The 16,836-nt window shown below is 39.5% G+C and overlaps 2 protein-coding genes across 2 annotated transcripts; both read right to left on the bottom strand.

The window, feature by feature from the left end:
- Positions 1-1,078: 1,078 nt before the first annotated feature.
- Positions 1,079-2,982, bottom strand: LOC104238495 (large ribosomal subunit protein eL43). Its single transcript, XM_009792860.2, has 5 exons — positions 2,843-2,982; positions 1,993-2,032; positions 1,580-1,668; positions 1,404-1,486; positions 1,079-1,325 (listed from the first exon to the last, which is right to left on the bottom strand). The coding sequence occupies exons 1-5, from the start codon at positions 2,843-2,845 to the stop codon at positions 1,262-1,264; spliced, it is 279 nt and encodes a 92-aa protein (XP_009791162.1). The 5' UTR covers positions 2,846-2,982; the 3' UTR covers positions 1,079-1,261.
- A 10,306-nt stretch (positions 2,983-13,288) lies between these two features.
- Positions 13,289-14,183, bottom strand: LOC138872570 (uncharacterized). The gene is made up of 2 exons (XM_070150838.1): positions 13,658-14,183; positions 13,289-13,566 (listed from the first exon to the last, which is right to left on the bottom strand). The coding sequence occupies exons 1-2, from the start codon at positions 14,181-14,183 to the stop codon at positions 13,289-13,291; spliced, it is 804 nt and encodes a 267-aa protein (XP_070006939.1).
- Positions 14,184-16,836: the final 2,653 nt, after the last annotated feature.

Below are 16,836 nucleotides of genomic sequence, written 5' to 3'. Positions count from 1 at the left end.
ACCCAACTTCAACTTTCAAAAATTATTTTTCTAACACAACTTCAATTTATTTTTTAAAGTTTAAACCAAATCTGTGTCTAAACGCTAACTTAGCCTCCTATTACGAATAAACATATCAATTGAGCATACGCGGTCTCATTTTTGCACAATGCTAACCACGTTTTCACATGTGGCCTCATATCAATAGGTCTAGTTCTCAAATCTTATATAGACTATCATTTTTGCCTAACTAGTATGTCTCGTTCTCACTCTTCTTCCTTTCTCTCTCAATTAGGGTTAATATCGCAATCCGTTAACCCCCTCTCATGAGGCAAAGTGAAGGTAAAAATAAAGCCATGGAACCAATTGATTCACGTACAAATTCATAAGTTGGTTGACCATTACTTATAATAAATTAAAAAAGTAGGTCCGGAAATAAATTGCTGTGAAGAATTATTAAAGTATTTGAAAGAATTGTTTGAAAAGCATAGAGATGGGACAAAAATGCAGGAGCGAGAGGACAAGTTATTGAGCAGGAATGCAGGATCGTCCATAAATCACGACACGAGTTATAATTCTGCCAAAACACCTTTTTGAAACAGTAAATTTTTACATCAGGATTATTATCATATCAACAGAACTGCACAGACCAAAAATAGAAGAATTGATAGAGAAGAAAACCCTAGTCAAATTTAAGAATTACGAGAAGAGAAACAAAGTTGTTTTTTCAACTAGTGCAAAATCATCACTAATATTCATTCATAAGCCACGTACACTTCTCGTGCTATTCTGGACAAGTAATGCAATTATGCAAACCCATCACTAATATTCATTCATAACTAAAATAAAGCCACTTTGCCATTCTGGATAACTCCTCATAGAACACTGAATATAGTGCAAATAACTTACTGTAAATATTCTGCTGTTAGCAACTCATTTAGCAAGGTAGAAACTGAAGAATTATTGTAAAGAAAACTTTTTCCTAGTTGGGTAAATTCCAGAGAAAATGGTTCTTTCAGACATACCAAACAAGGCAACACCAAACAGCAAATAATCATGCAGCTTTAGTGCCCACCACATAAGCACAGGCAAAGCTAGGAAACATGAAACCATTTCAACTTGATTAAGATATGAGTAAGATCTGACATGTCACGTTGGGAAAATTGTTCCAATCCTTAGGATAAATCAAAATTTTCAAACACAGTACAAATTACAACTCTTTAATAGCAAAATCAAGATTCAACTTCACTTCCTTAAAGTTTCAATAAGCAGCTAAATGACTCTAACTCTCTGTCTGCTCCCTAAGCCTTCGAATAGTGCTCCTTACGGTAACAGCGCTAGCAGTGCTGGAAGAAAGGAGAAAAAAATTAGTACTTCAAGCACATAACAAGAAAAAGAACAGCAAGAATCCAGATGATAATTACTTCAATGTATAAGCACCGCCAGCTTTCACTTTGCCGCAGTCTTTGCAACCCCAAATTCCAACAGCTTTCCTCTTGACGGCATACTAAAACATAAGAACATAGTGACATTATTATTGATGTAATTATGAATCGTGCTCAATAGCAAACAATCGTATAAAAACACATGGGAATTGTACCTTTCCGCAAAACTCACAGAAGTATTTGCTATGCTGACTAACCTCCATCTTCTTGATCTGCTTCCTCAAACTGGCACCATAACGGGTACCTATAAGAGAAAGAGGAGGTTATTCAAAGATTTCATTAGACAAACCAACAAACAAATATGCACCTCCCCTTAACTTGTTTGTGGGGGGGGGGGACTTCTCAGAGGATATCACTTACATTAATATAAGTGTGGTTGTTATACTAAACGTTTTAGCAAAACATTATCACAATTTTTTTTACGAGAAAAACATTTAAATTAACTTTAAGCTGCAAATCCAAATGTCATTCATTTTTTCCTCTTAAGGCATGAAATCTTCTAGAATACACTACTTCACCATTAAAATACAAAAGCAACACAAATCATAGAAGCATTTTAGACACATACCATACTTCCCAACGATACCAGCCTTCTTGGTTCTCTTGGTCTGTGTCGAAATAAAAGTACAGTTTAACAAGCATGTCAAGCTAAAATGATAATATAAAAGGTTATGAAAAAGTTTGAGAAATATCCATGCAGCCAAACAAGAAAAGATAAGAGATTACACCAAAGATCAATACATCACCAACCCAAAACAGTTAGACAGCTATATACTTGATCCTATTCAGGCAACCATTAAGTATGAGCCAGCGAAGATGTAGCTATACAACAGTGGATTCACACAAACCCATTGCCTTAGGCTCAAACTGTAATGTGGATGTGTATATATTTAGTCAAAAATATTTTAAATACATATAATAGTAGGTTTTAGATTCTAGAATGTAAAGGCAGAGAATGTTAGCCATGTCAACAAAATCACAAGAGTCTCATTACCTATAAGAAAAATCATAAGTCTCCTTACCCATTACATGTTCTAGACCTAGCTATGCATGTAATAACCAGCTAATGGAGTGATACAGTGGAAGAACATTAGCACCCATTTTTATATGGTTGAACACCAAACACAAATTAAAGGCTCATACAACAAGCTTAAAACCCTCAACTTAGCTACCTTAGCACTTCACTGTAAATGGTACACACTGAGAAACACAAAGGCACCAACAAAATTACTTAACCAAACATTTCACCTAATTGATGATTAATCCGACACTTTACCCAGGAGTTGCATTGCCATTAAAACAATACAAGAAGAAATCCAACAAATTGCATTCAACAATTACGTCGTATATTTATTTAAATGGCAAATAACTGAATATCTAAAAAAGTAATGCTCGTCTGATTTAACAGTAAAGAGTACCATTTTGGCGAGCTACAGAAGCACCCTGAGACCTGATGGAAGAGAAAAGAAGCCGCGGCTGCTGCAATTAAACCCTAGATTACGAAGAATCAGCTAAGCTTTGGTGCTTTTATATGAGTGGCCCGGTTCGAGTCTCTTTCAATTGATCCTAACATGGATTTTGCCCTACAGCCCAGTAGGGAGTTTTCTCTCGGATACAGGCCCATTTAGCTATTGATCTTCTTGGACAAGTTTCGTGAAAGAACATTTTTATGGCCTTTTTGGACAAGTTCCGTGCTTATTGGGAAACTTACGCAAATGTCCCAAATAAGTCTCAACTTACCAATTTTCAGCCATTAGTCATAAACTTATCAAAATTAGCCAAGTACATATAAAAATTAAAAAACCAAATAAATAAATTTCCTTCTCTCAAAGAATCACATGCAAAAATCACCTTTCATATTTTTAAGGGAATATTTCACATTAGAACAACTGGGCTCCCTACTTTTCAAGTTTATAGCCCATATTTCAATTTACAACTAACTAACCCAAAAATAATATGTTAAGATTCAACATCCAACTCCAATAGGTTCTCAAAATTACTATTTAATTTTTTAAAAAGATTCCTCAAGCTTTTAAATTAATTTTCGTGTGACTCAAATATTAGTTCAACAAACTTAAATATTGGCTAAAATATTTTGGGCTAGTTGAAAGCTTTTCAATAATAGGCTAAAATTCATTTGGGTGGTGAAAATTAGATTTTTAACAAGCTTAAATATGTGGGTTTAAATTTCAAATTTCATTTTGTGAGAAATTTGGAGTGGGTGTTATTTAGACTTGTTAGAAATAGTATAAGGGGTTGTATATAAAATTTGAAGTTATTTAATGGAGATTTGGACTGATTTTGAACAGGAATTGCAACTGAAAATTATGGAAGAAGTTCGTCTACATACGCTTGTAAAGGTGTATAAAAGTGTATAATAGTGTATAAGGTGTGTTTCTACATTCATATATACTATTATACAAGATTATACATAATTATACAAAAATTGACTTCGTCTTCTTCCTTGCGTATTTTCTGAATTTTAACTCAATCTTGCTCATATCTATTCCAAATCACTTCAAATTTAAATTTTAAACTCCTTTTGATATATTCAATCATTTGGAACAACACCAAATCCAAACAACTAACAAATTCAAAAAACTCCATTTTCGATACCAAAGCTTTGAATGGTCTTCAATGGTGGATTTCTACTCTTCAATTTTCTTACATTGCAAGCAAGTGACACAAGAGGAGAAGCAAAAAATACACGTCCCCTTGAAGCTTATGTAGAAGATGTAAGAAGAAGAAAGAGTGAAAGCAATAGTTGTGAGAATACAGATTTAACTCCATAGCTTTTAGAAGCAATGGTTGTAAGAACACAAATTTTAAATTTGCTAGTGTTTTCAAAATATGTACAATGCTAGGTCGGATAAAACTTAAAAACATGGGCCATTTTTTGTTATGGTATGAAGTCATGTGTATTTTCTTGTAATTCTTTCTATTTTTAAGCGTTATTAGCAACGTTAGATGCAAGACGGAAATGCAATTTCATGGATGATATAGCAAATAAGGTGATGAAATACAAAAAAAAAATACAATATTCCAAAAAATCTAAGCAAAAAAGGAACCTTTTCAATAGGTATAGTTGAAATTCATTGAAAACATATAGACAAGTCAATATACAAAATTTGAGGAAGATTGGAGGTGATTTGAACTGGTTTTGTATCAAAAGTCGTAATTACATCAAGTTCAAAAAATTCTTCTGCAGCAAATGTGTCAAACATGTATCACGCATGTATCTCACACACTAGTATACATGGATATACATGTGATATACAATTGATAAAATATGATACATATATGATACACAAATAATACACATATCATTTTTTTCATGTTCAATTTTTACTTCGGATTTTCAATTCAAACCACCTCAAAACTTCACTAAATCATCCCAAAACGATATTCAAGCTCCTTAAGATGTGCTCAGTCTATTCTAATAACACTCAAAAGAAAGCAGAATTTTAATTATTTTTTTGCTACAAATAGTTAATTGGCTAATATTAGTAATATTTTATGAATTGGTCAATTTTTATAATGAGCTACTTATAAATGGACATAACTGGTAGTTTTCCCAATAAAAATGTTGTATAGCTTTAAGGTTCATTTGGTTCGGTTATGGGATATCTCGTAATTATAATTATGGAATATATGATATTAACTAATATCCACAATTAAAATATGATAACTATAATCTAAAATTTTGTATTTGAATTAATATCTTTATTCCGGTAATCAAACGACCCCCAAGTGTTTTCTTCTTCTGTCAAATAAATTTCAAAAATACTCTTCTGTCAAATAAATTTCAAAAATACTTGTCATATCACTTTCTTAATATTTTAAATAACTTTTAACCTCATATTCTCATTTGAAATAAGCATTCATATTCTTAAGAATCCTATGTGAAATAATGAGATAAGTAGATGGCAATTTAACAGTATTTTTTTTATAATTGATATATAGATAAACAACGTTCCAAGGTGTAAAAAAAAAAAAAAAACTATAAGTCAACAAGTTAAATGATAGAAAAAATCACTCATTCAAGTTTATACAAACTTAATCGAACTCTAACATATTATAATACGCCTAACTACTGAGTAGCATTCTTATAGTTGAGAATCCGAAAGAGAAGGTATAACTAAAAAGTTAGAAATCAGAGTAAAAAAAAAAACTTAGATGAGGTTTATTTATTCTCTAGATATTTTTATATTGTGTTTTACTTAAAGATTGGGACACGAATAAAACGTTTAGGTAATTCATCGTGTGCCTTCACAGTTAACTCATTAACGAAATTATTGAGAATAAATACAGACAATTGTCACAATTTAAGGATGTAACAAGAATTAGAATTGTTGAAAGAGTAGAAACATAACTGCAACAAGTGACACATTGGGACCAAGAAGGGAAAATTAGAGGAGGAAGGAACTGTCAAGTTTTGGAAATAAGAAAGAAGGATGTTATATGGTGGAGTATTTATAACTAAAAGTAGGGTTGTCAAATTTGGTCCAAGCTCAAATGACTTGTCCAATCCATTCAAGGTTGGGCTAGTTATTGACTCGCTTATTTATTAAACTCAGTCCATCTTGACTTAACTCATTTAAAGTTTGGCTTGTATTGATCCATGAATAACTTTACCAAAAAATCTTTAAAATATTTTTTTTATTTGATATGTTATATATGACCATAGCAAAAGAAAAGAAAATCTAATTTAATAACTATACAATTCATAAGAAAATGAAACGTATTAAGTAAAGCTTGACAGGAGTTGGACGGGTTAAGCTATGACTCAAATTTTAGCTCATCCTGACCCAAATAATTTTTGGACGGGTCAAATAACCCGACCAATTATTGACTCAATCCATTTTGACCCACCCAAAATCGGCTCACCCCGCCCATTTAATACCCCTAGTTGAAAGTGCAGCTGAAAATTTACTATTATCAGGCACATTGTAATGGAAAGAACCACAACTCCACAAGAGTTAACATAAATAGGAAAATCCATAACGAGTTGTAACAAATTTTTATGATTTAATTGTTAATAAAGTGAGTCGAAATAATATGAGTTCAGTTCACTCGAACATTCATGAAGTGAGTCATGTTTGACCAAAAAGTGTGACTCTTTGGCTCAAATAATTTAATTTATATATTAAGGGGTTAAACCTAGTTAACAATAATATTTTTAGATGAGAGTTATGAAAGCTTGATTAATGTCAAACAGATTTAGTAGAAAGATAATAACTGTGTGTAATCTTTCATAATAAATGAGCATTAAATAGCAATGAACAATAATAAATGGCATTTGGGTAAATAAAAGAATGATTCACCCAATAAAAAAGAAGCTGGATGTTATTCCTCCTGACATTAATGAATGGCAGACAAATTCTTAAATGTTCGAATTATCATCGGATCTATTAGAAAGTATGGAATAATGTGGACAAGAATCTTGACAAAAAAGGTGTTGTTTTTATCGTAGTAAGAGAGAGAGAATATTTTTATCAAAGCGTATTATTACCAATGAATATTACTTGCCATGCATCATTGCCTTTTTTTTCTATTTATATAAGACATATCCCTAACAAACTCTAATAGTACAAGTGTAGAGAATATCCAATAGAATATTCTCTTTAATACCCTATTTTGAAAACTAGTTGTTATAGCTCTGTCAATGGTGCTCGACCTTGACCATTGTTGACGTCTCGACCACGAATCTTGCTGCTTCCTAGTCGGCCTCGACTAATGACGCTTTGAAGACTCTTCCTTTAGAGTTATCTTGTCTACTTTAGGGCAGATTTTAGCCTATACAGTTAGTCCCTCCCTTTATTAAGGTCGGCATTAGACGACCTTGATAAGCGAACTCTGTTTATCGTGGTCGAGAATGTGGAACGAGTGGGTCGGGTTGTGATGTTTGAGATGAGCTGACAGTGTGGTCTTTCGTGAGCCGCAACTTTAGGAGTTACGTTATTTCTGGATCAAAATGATGTCATGATGTCATGCGTCATTATGGTGCATCTTCTCGATGCGTTACGTCGTTTCGTGTGCATCTGTCAATTGTATTTGTTGCTTCGATATTGGTGCTAAGTAATGATGGCATAATTTCTTAGTTTCAATGTTTGAGCTCTTATAAATAGGGATATGAAGGCACACACTCGCGTTTTATGGATTTTCCATATTGAAGCCTTGTGCCTTTTTCTTATTCCATTGTTGGGAATCTTCTTTTCCTGCTTTAGAGATCCTTATTGTTTTTTATTCTTCGTTACTTGAATACCCTCTCTTTTGTCAGAACTATGCTAACGTATCTTCTGGTCCCAGCGAGGAAAATAGCCCGGTTCCCTTGGCGATAGTTTTGCCTCCCCACATGGAGGGCATCTCTATTGTCGTTGAGGATGAGAACTTCCCTACGGTGGAGGAGACAGTTCCTCGTGGTGAGAAGGTCAGGTCTAATTTTTCAAAGGCGTTTGAGGCTGAGCCCAAGGTCTATGAGGCGGCGATGAAAGAGGCCGATTTATTAGAGCTTAGGGATAAATTTGGCATTCCTGCTCGCATCGAGTTGGTCCCTGCAGAGCGGGATGTGGTACAAGTCCACCGCCCCGGGTATTGTGCGTTTTACGCCTACCCCTTTCATGTCGGCTACACTCTTCCCCTTCTCCCATTGGCGGAGGAATTTTGCCGTTACTATGGCGTTTACCCGGCTTAGCTCGCCCCATATATCTACAAGCTCATTAGGATGCTTACTAAGTTTGCAGAATTGTCCAGGTCAATATCACATTACGACATTTGATGCATCTCTTTGCCCCCAGTTTCTACAAGGGGGCAATGTTAAATGTTCGTCACCGAGAGGGAAAGTGTCTAGGTGTGAAGATGAATGATAAGGCGAACCTTCAGTTTTGGCACAATTTTTTCTTTGTTAGAATCGAGGACGTGGTGGCCAATGCAGACGGCTTTCCCGAAACTTGGAATCATACTCGTAAGTGTCTAACTTCTCTTCATTGAGGCGTTTGATTTACTTGCTTAGTTGTGGGTTCTAATCTTTTGCTCTTCTCTTATGCAGCCAAGACTATGCCCCCTCCTTTGGTCGGGGACATTTTTGATTAGGTCGGTCGGCTCCTCTCTTACATCGCGGGAATTCGTGAGTGGACGGGCTTTTTTAAGAAATTCGGGCTCCCTCCCTCCTTAACCAGTGAGTTTCTTTGTTTTGGCCTCTTAGTTGTTTTCCTTTTATAGTTTGTTATGGCTGACCTTTTATTTTGCGCTTCTTTCAATTCCAGCCCGAGGGCCTTAGAGGAGGCCGAAAGCTCCCACACCTGCATTTCGTAAGGGGAACGTTGCTTCCTCTTTGGCTTCTGCCCCCTCTATAACCGCAGCTAGGTATGTTCACTCTTCGGTCCTACCTACTGCTGCTTTAGCATCAATTTCTTTTCCATCTGTGAATATTTAGATAGTAGAGCCTCAGGCTTCCCCCTTGTACCATCTTGTGGACTAGGAGGGGGAATCATCGCCAAGTGACGGGGATTTGGTGCCCCGTTAGAGGAGGTCAGTGGATGTTGGCGACGAGATTGCTCGACTCGTGGATTCTATGATAGATGATTTTACCCTTTGTGAGACAGTGACCGTAGTTCTTGAAGACGACGTTGAACTGGTGTCCGAGGTTCCAAAATTGGCAGAAGCCGTTAAGGGCATATCACTTCCTTCTGCAATGATGGAAGTTGAAGGGCCGGCCGCTAGGGTTTCTGATACTTTGCGGCAAGAGGGTCGTCGACTTCGCAACCAACCGATGATATTTATTTGTCTTCCTATGGGAGAGATAAAGGTATTTCCAAAGATGGTTATGAGACAGGTTCAGACATCGGCGTCGCTAAACTTAGGATGATGAAGGGGGTTTACCCAACTCTAGGTGAGGTTGGAGGGGTATACGAGGACTATTGCAATCCTATGGATCGTGATCTGTTGAAGAATACGGAGAATGTAGTCCCTTATCTCGCCCCTCTTTGCTCCGATGTGGAAGGCGAAACCCTTAGAGAGCTGGATGGCATCACTCTATCGAGGAGCATAGCCGACCTTGCCCTTAGGGTGAGTATTTTAGGGTTTCATCTTTCGACTAGCATTTTTGTTGTGTTTTGTCTTTGTTTGTGGGGCGTCTTTATTTTTTGCTTCTTTATCTTATGTTCACATACCATGATTTTGGAGATTGAAAGCACTCGAAGGGAGGAGAGGCGTAAGCAAATTTTTGAGAAGTTAGGAGCACAAGTATTTGGAGTATCGCGGTAAGTACCGGGAGATTTGCAGGTGTTTTGGCGAGGGCAGCAACTTGCAGTCCCTTTGTGATGAGTTGAAGGAGAAAGACGACGAGCTGGTGAGGGTTGATCGCGGCGAACTCAACCTTACACAATGGTAGGAGGAGCGGGCGCTAATACTTTTACCCGAATAGTGGTATCGGGGTCAATTTTCACAGGGAGCTTGGAATGGAGTTGCGTATTTGTTTAGACTAGGAATGCGTGTTTGCTCCTAATTGTACTTCTACCATTTTTTGGGTTTTTGTTTAATCACTACTATTATCAACTACAAGTTTAAGCTAATTTATGCTAAAATGGTATGTTTTAAGTTGTGATTAATATAGAGAAGGCACTAGGGTCGTGGTATTACCTAGGTGGTTAACTAACGGGTAGAGGTTACTAATAATAGATTGACATATTTGGGATCAATGTTATAACCGTGCACATTTTTACTCACTCTCACACCTCTCGGTAGAGAGAGCGATTTTCCCCAATTGACTCTCTCGAGATCAATTGGGTAGGCCAATTAGACCAAGCAACTAGGGTTCAAGTAGGGTGATTACTCTCTCGAGGTTTAACCCGTTAATTGGGACTACCATTTCTCATGGATCCACCCCAATCCCTTGTTGGGTCAATTCTGGGGTCATAGACTCTCTTTCTCAAGAAAGGTCAAGACCCACTAAGCTAGAATCAATGTTTGCAACCATCAATCCTTAATTAAACCATAAAATTAACCCAAATAACAAACACCCAATATCAATCTATCAGTAAGAAGCAACACCCATTAATTACCCACACTAGGGTTGAGCCACAACCCTAGCTAATGGGTTTAGCTAGACATAATTAAAGCAAAAATGAAGAAATAGAAGATGAAACAACCATATTAATTAATTGCTAATGCTAAACTACAATAATCTATGATGAAACTAAGCTAAAAATGCCCAAGATAGGCCAAAACATAAGTCTCACGAGTGCAACAGCTGTCAGTTGTACAAAACTTGACCTAAAAATGGTAAAATATTCTATTTATAGTGAGCTGGAAAAACTGGACAAAAATGCCCCTGCAGGGTTAGTGCGGACCGTATAAAGATGGCACGTGGCCGCACTGGGTTGCTTGACCTCTGAATCTTGCTCTCTGAAAATGGTGATGCGGACCACGCAAAGTTGGGGTGCGACCGCATGAAAACTGGCGCGAACCGCACAAAGTTGTTGTGCGGCCGCATGAAAAGTTTTGCAGCTTCTCTGAACTTCACTGATGCGAGCCGCATGACTATAGAGTGCGGCCGCATGGGGGGGGGGGAGCGTGGGCCGCATGAAGTTGGACGTGGCCGCGTGGGCCGCATGAAGTTGGACGTGGCCGCGTGGTTTGCTTCTGGAATATAATACTCTCTGAACTTATGGGACGCGACCGCATAGCAAAATTATGCGGCCGCATGAGTGAGACGCGGGCCGCATGAATTGGGACGCGGCCGCATGGGGCATGTCTTGTAAGTTTACAGTCTCTGAACTTCTATGGTGCGGCCGCATGACATGATGGTGCGGTCCGCACCAAGTTCTGAATGTCTTCACTCTACTGATCTTTGGCACTTGAGTAGGTTTCACTCCAATTTGAGCCGATCTTTGATGATTTGTCACTTTATAGCTCAAACCTGCAATCAAGCGCAATCTGTAAGCTTTTTGGGACTATTTTGTAGCAATTTACACTCAAAGCATAGGCAAGTATGGGTATAAAACATGTTAAAATCCTACTTATCAACTCCCCCAAACTTAAACCTTTGCTTGTCCTCAGGCGAACAAAACAAAACCCACCCCTCAAAGGCAACATCCAAGTAATTTCAGCTTATCCTAAAGTAACCTCAACAAGCGTCAATTGGGACTATCAATTGCCCTCAATGCGAATGCATCATTAACACTTTTAAACTTTGAAAACTTGTGGATCTAGTGTGACGCTTCAAGAGTTGACATATTTCATCAAAGAACTTTTCTCAATTACCGTGGCCATTGTGGAACCCAAACTCAAACACCCTCAACTCTCCCTAAGCAAACCTCACCATTTTGAGTATTATCACACAAACCGAGGTTGATGGATTTCCACTCATCTCTCTCAAGGAAGAGGCCACAAGTTCGGCTCTAAGTACCATATGCTTGCCCCTTATATAAGTATCCACTAATGTAGGTTCCCTTCAACTCAAAATCATGTAGGGCTTTTATGGAGTCATTGTGAAGGCTTTTGGGTAAGGGTAGGACATAGTTTTGTTCAAGTGGGTTCAATATTCCCTTAAGCACTTCTTTTGATTCATTTCGGCACACTTTCTTGACTCATTTGAGTATTCACTTCTTTTTCAAGGGGTTAGAGAGACACATTGTCACCCTTTTTCATGCAATTCAACACATTTCTCCTTTTTTACTTTTTCCACACCCTTTTTCACTTTTGTTTTCTTTGAATCCCCTTTTTGACCTTATTCAATTGGGTCTTTCTTTTTGTCTTATCTTTTCTTTTTCTTTTTGCTTTTGTACCTTTTTACCACATTGTTTTCTTTCTTGTCTCCCCCCCCAAAACTTAGACGTTTTCCATCTACTCAAGGGAAGATTTGGGTGCCACGAGAGGGTATCGTTAAGAACGGGTATAGGCTTGTAGCTTCGGTTCTTGAAAGAAGAAGGTTCAAGGCTCAAAAGGATTAACTAGGGATCATTTCATTGGTAGGTCATGGAATTTTTCAATCTTAGCATTTTGGATCAAGGAGAGCCTACAATCACTTCTCAAGCCAAATTTCACCTAAGATTTCACCTCAACAAACATTCGAGGCAAGTTCTAGACCATCAGCTCGGGACCTGGACTCGCAAATCGAATTCTCACCACACACACTCAAGGATTGCTAAAGATGTCGAGTCGAGGGCCCACAACGATCTTAGTTACGATTCAAGTGCACAATGGTTCAATACGACCACATGATGACTGTTTTGTCAACACAAGAGTCTCAAGGCCACGACTTTCACCATCCTAAGCACAACATTAATGTCTTTGACCATGGGATCAAAGGCAAATGTGTTAGGCCTAAGTGAAGTTTTGCCTGAGGTATCCTTGACTGCAAAACTTGAAAATCAAAAAACGAAAAATCAAAAACGGACTCAAACCCTTAAGAAGGTTGTCACGCCATCTATCATTGGGAAGAGCCACCCGGTTCGCACAATACTCTACCCTTGGAAAGAACCGTGACATTAAGAAAGCTAAGGGCTTATTGCAAATGCCAAAACAAAACAAAAAGGCTACGAGCTAACTATGAAGCTACAAACGAAAAATTTTAACGAAAAAAAAATGAATGAATATGTACAATAGAGGAGTAGAATATACAACGGGGGGAATGAATATGTACATAAAGTAGAAAAGTGACTAGAATAAAAAGTTATATACAGGCCAACTATCAACTAGCAACATAAGCTAAAAATCAAATAAATATGTACAGTCATCCCAAATATATCAATCATCAAAATACAAAATAGTAGGGCGCACCCCCACGAATAAAAGCTGGCATTATCCCCAATGCCAACTACCAAAATAAGCATATAAACAGAGAAAGGATATATAGTGGCTCCTCAAGCCTGATCCGTCGTCATGGGCTGATCAGTGGTCCCCTGGTCCTCTGTACTGGCGGGAACCTCAGACTGGTTTCCAACCTGCTGCTGCTCTGCTGCTGGGATAGGGGCCGGGTCATGGACCGACTGAACATCTGGTGGAGCACTGGAAGTATCCTTCTGAACCTGTGCTACCTCTATCATAACACCCTCAGTGCTAGGAAGCTTCCTCTTCTTCCTTGGGTGCCTAGACTCCTCCTCCTGCTGTGGCTCCAGTACAACTACTGATGGTGGAGGTGCTGACTCATCAAAGAACAAGTCTAAAGGCAGTTGGTCTGCCTTTAGCTTGTCAACCTCAGCTCGGAGCTCCTTCACCTCATCCTTGGATGCCCGGGATTTTCTCATCCTTTTTATGTTCTCGGGCAAGCTCCTTTAGAGCTTTGCCCTGTGCATCAACTGCCTTTGTCAAGGCAGCCTGAGTAGCCAAAATCTTCTCCTGGTTGGCCAGGAGTGTCTTCAATGTCTCCTCAGTGGACTGAGGAATCTCAACTGTGGTTGGAACAGACTGGGCCGCAACTGTGGTAGCCAAAGTGGACAACTTGGATGTCAAGACTGACATCCAGTTGTTCAAGCTGGCCAATGTCTTTGCTAATTGCTGGGCCGTGAGGGGGTTGGATTTGGAGGTGGGAACCACTGGGCCAGTTGAAGAACTGGGACCCGTAGAGGAGGATGGGATGTCCGGAACAGTAGTGGCAGCGGGAGTGGGTGGCTCAACAGAGGCTTCTACCGCAACTGGCTCCTCAGACTGGCCAGTCGGGGCAGAGGTGGATGCTTTTCCCTTCTTATCCCCCTTTCGGGTTGTCCGTCCCCTGAATATTAAACCATGAGAATGGGTACACCGGCCGGACTTCAACATCGAAGGGGTATTTTTTTACCTTTGCATCTTCAAAGTACATTGTGAGGGTGTTCGGGTAGGGGTAGTTTCTGTCCGTATCAATGCCAACGGATGTGATCACACTATACATAACATTCCCCACATTGATGGGGAAACCTACCATGATGGACGCAATGAGAACCGCTCGGGCGATTGGAATGGTTTGGTCATGGGACGAAGGGTCCAACCTGTTGCATACAAAAGTTAACCATCCTCTCGCCTCAAAATTAAGGTCCTTTCTCAATATTTTCTTCCCCACCTGAATCCATTCCTTAATGGTACCCGGCTGAGCTAAGAATTGTGCCACCCAAGGACGAGCTTCCTCTTTCAATGCTAATTTCTCTCTGTACAAAGTGCATCCTCCTCGTTGAAACCCAAATATTCGTTCAACGCCTCTGCCGAAAACACTATCGTCTTATCCCACACTTTGGTTGCAATTGGCCCTTCTTTGGTGTGGGATACATTGCAGTAGAATTCCTTCACCATATGTTCATTTGCATCGATCAGCTCATCTTTAAAGAAATCCCACCCTACTCTAGTAAGAAATTGACCATAGACTCTGGGAAGGTAGGGTAACAAATCCCGGGTGACTATTCTTCTTTCTGGAATCAGCTTCTTCTTTGTCCACACTTCCCGAAATTTATGAAAGGCTACCTCGCTGAAAAATCTATCCTGCCATACAGCTGGGTTTCTAATTCTTTCAATTCCCCCAACTCTAGGTACCCCACTGTCCGGGACCTCCTCCTCATTCTTGTTTTTGTCTTCTGCACTTTCCCTGGATTCTGAAGTTGTGGGGGAGGTGAAGTATTTGGTACTGCCTGCTTTTGAGCCCTCAGACGACTCAGGTTGTATAACAATTAGAGCTTTAGCAGGGCCTGCTAGGGCTTTCCACGAACCCATTGAGAAATCCTGGGAGGGGAGGTACTCACTCCCCGATTGCTCTTCATCACTCACCACCTGCTTTCTTGTTTTTAGCTTTGATTGGGGAGTGAGTTTCTTCAATTTAGCTTTACCTCCCAGGGAGGGGTCACCTCTTCGTCCGAGCTGTTTAGCTCCACGACCTCGTTGTTTAACCATTTTCTGCACATAAATAATTCTAACATTGTTAGTTCAGGCAGTTGCAGAGTTTAAGTACAGAACAAAAACACAGATAGAGAATAGCTGACAGCAGTGCGGACCGCACAAACTAGGCATGCGGACCGCACTGACCAACTTTGGAAACACCTCTCTGATTAGGAATCATGCGGACCGCATGAACAGGGTGCGCGGCCGCATGGAAGTCAATGCGGTCCGCACAAACTGGTCATACGGCTGCATTGGCCATAATATTGAAAAGTGATGCCCTCTGAACCTCACCCATGCAGACCGCACAAACATGGCATGCGGCAGCATGGACATGGTGCGGACCGCACAAACCCGGCATGCGGCCGCGCTAAGAGAATCAACCTTTGGGCTCAAGGTTTATGCAGACCGCGTAACAGACTGATGCGGCCGCGTGGGGTATGGCGCGGACCGCACAAATAGGGTGCGCGACCGCGCTGAGCTGAAAATACTGGGGCAACTAGGGCTTTAATTACTGGGCTCAAATCTTTCATGTTTTAGCATCCTACTTTGTCCCTACTCATTTATAACATGCCCACAATTTCAAAGAGCAACAAGAACACTATAGAACTATTCTAATCATGAAAAAATGAAAATCAAAAAGAAAAATTGAAGAAGTTATGACTAGGGGAACATGTATAAAGTTTAAATTAATGCTAAGTAAAGAGTAATGTGAGAGATATGTTACCAGGAAAGCTAAGAAATTCCGTTGATATTAACACTAAGAAGGATCTCTGAAGGTGAACAGTAACTTTTAGGGCTCAGGAGTGAATTTTGGCGAAAAGTTCTACTGAAGAACTTAATGGTCTATTTATAGGAAACAAGGGGGGCCCATCACTTACCGTCCAGTGCGGCCGCGTGAACACGACTGCGGGCCGCACTGGGGTTTAACCTTTTTACCTGAAGTTGTAGCGAAAGCACGCGGACCGCATGAAATGGGATGTGGCCGCATGAGTACAAAGCGGGTCGCACAAAGTGGGACGCGATCGCGTGAACACAGTTCAGAGACTTGGCAATAATTTCTTTGGCCGGTGCGGACCACGCAAAGTGGGATTGCGGCCGCGTCGATCACTGTTCAGAGACTGTTGTTTTACACAGTTGTTTTTGCACTGGTTCAATCGCAATTCCTGCAACATCTCACAAACCATTAGCTCAAAAATCCTAATCTACCACAGAAATCAAAAAGAAAGAAAAAGACATGGGTTGCCTCCCAAGAAGCGCCTAATTTAACGTCGCGACACGACACATGTTACCATCAGTCACTTCAAATGAATGAGTGCCACCACGGTACTGTCATCAAACTTTCCCAAGTAATGCTTGACATGATGCCCATTGACCCGGAAAACTTCACCATTTTTGTTTTTGAGATCAATAGCACCAAATGGGGTTACACCGCCAACTTCAAATGGACCACTCCACTTAGACTTAAGCTTTCCCGGAAATAACCTCAACCGGGAGTTGAAAAGAAGAACTATGTCACCAACTTTGAATTACTTCCCCCAGGCATACTTATCGTGAAGATACTTCATCTTGT

The sequence above is a fragment of the Nicotiana sylvestris genome, chromosome 1 (genome assembly GCF_000393655.2).
Source record: "Nicotiana sylvestris chromosome 1, ASM39365v2, whole genome shotgun sequence".
Taxonomy (NCBI): Eukaryota; Viridiplantae; Streptophyta; class Magnoliopsida; order Solanales; family Solanaceae; genus Nicotiana; species Nicotiana sylvestris.
The sequence above is the reverse complement of the archived record's forward strand: the minus strand, read 5'-3'. Positions and strand labels throughout refer to the sequence as shown.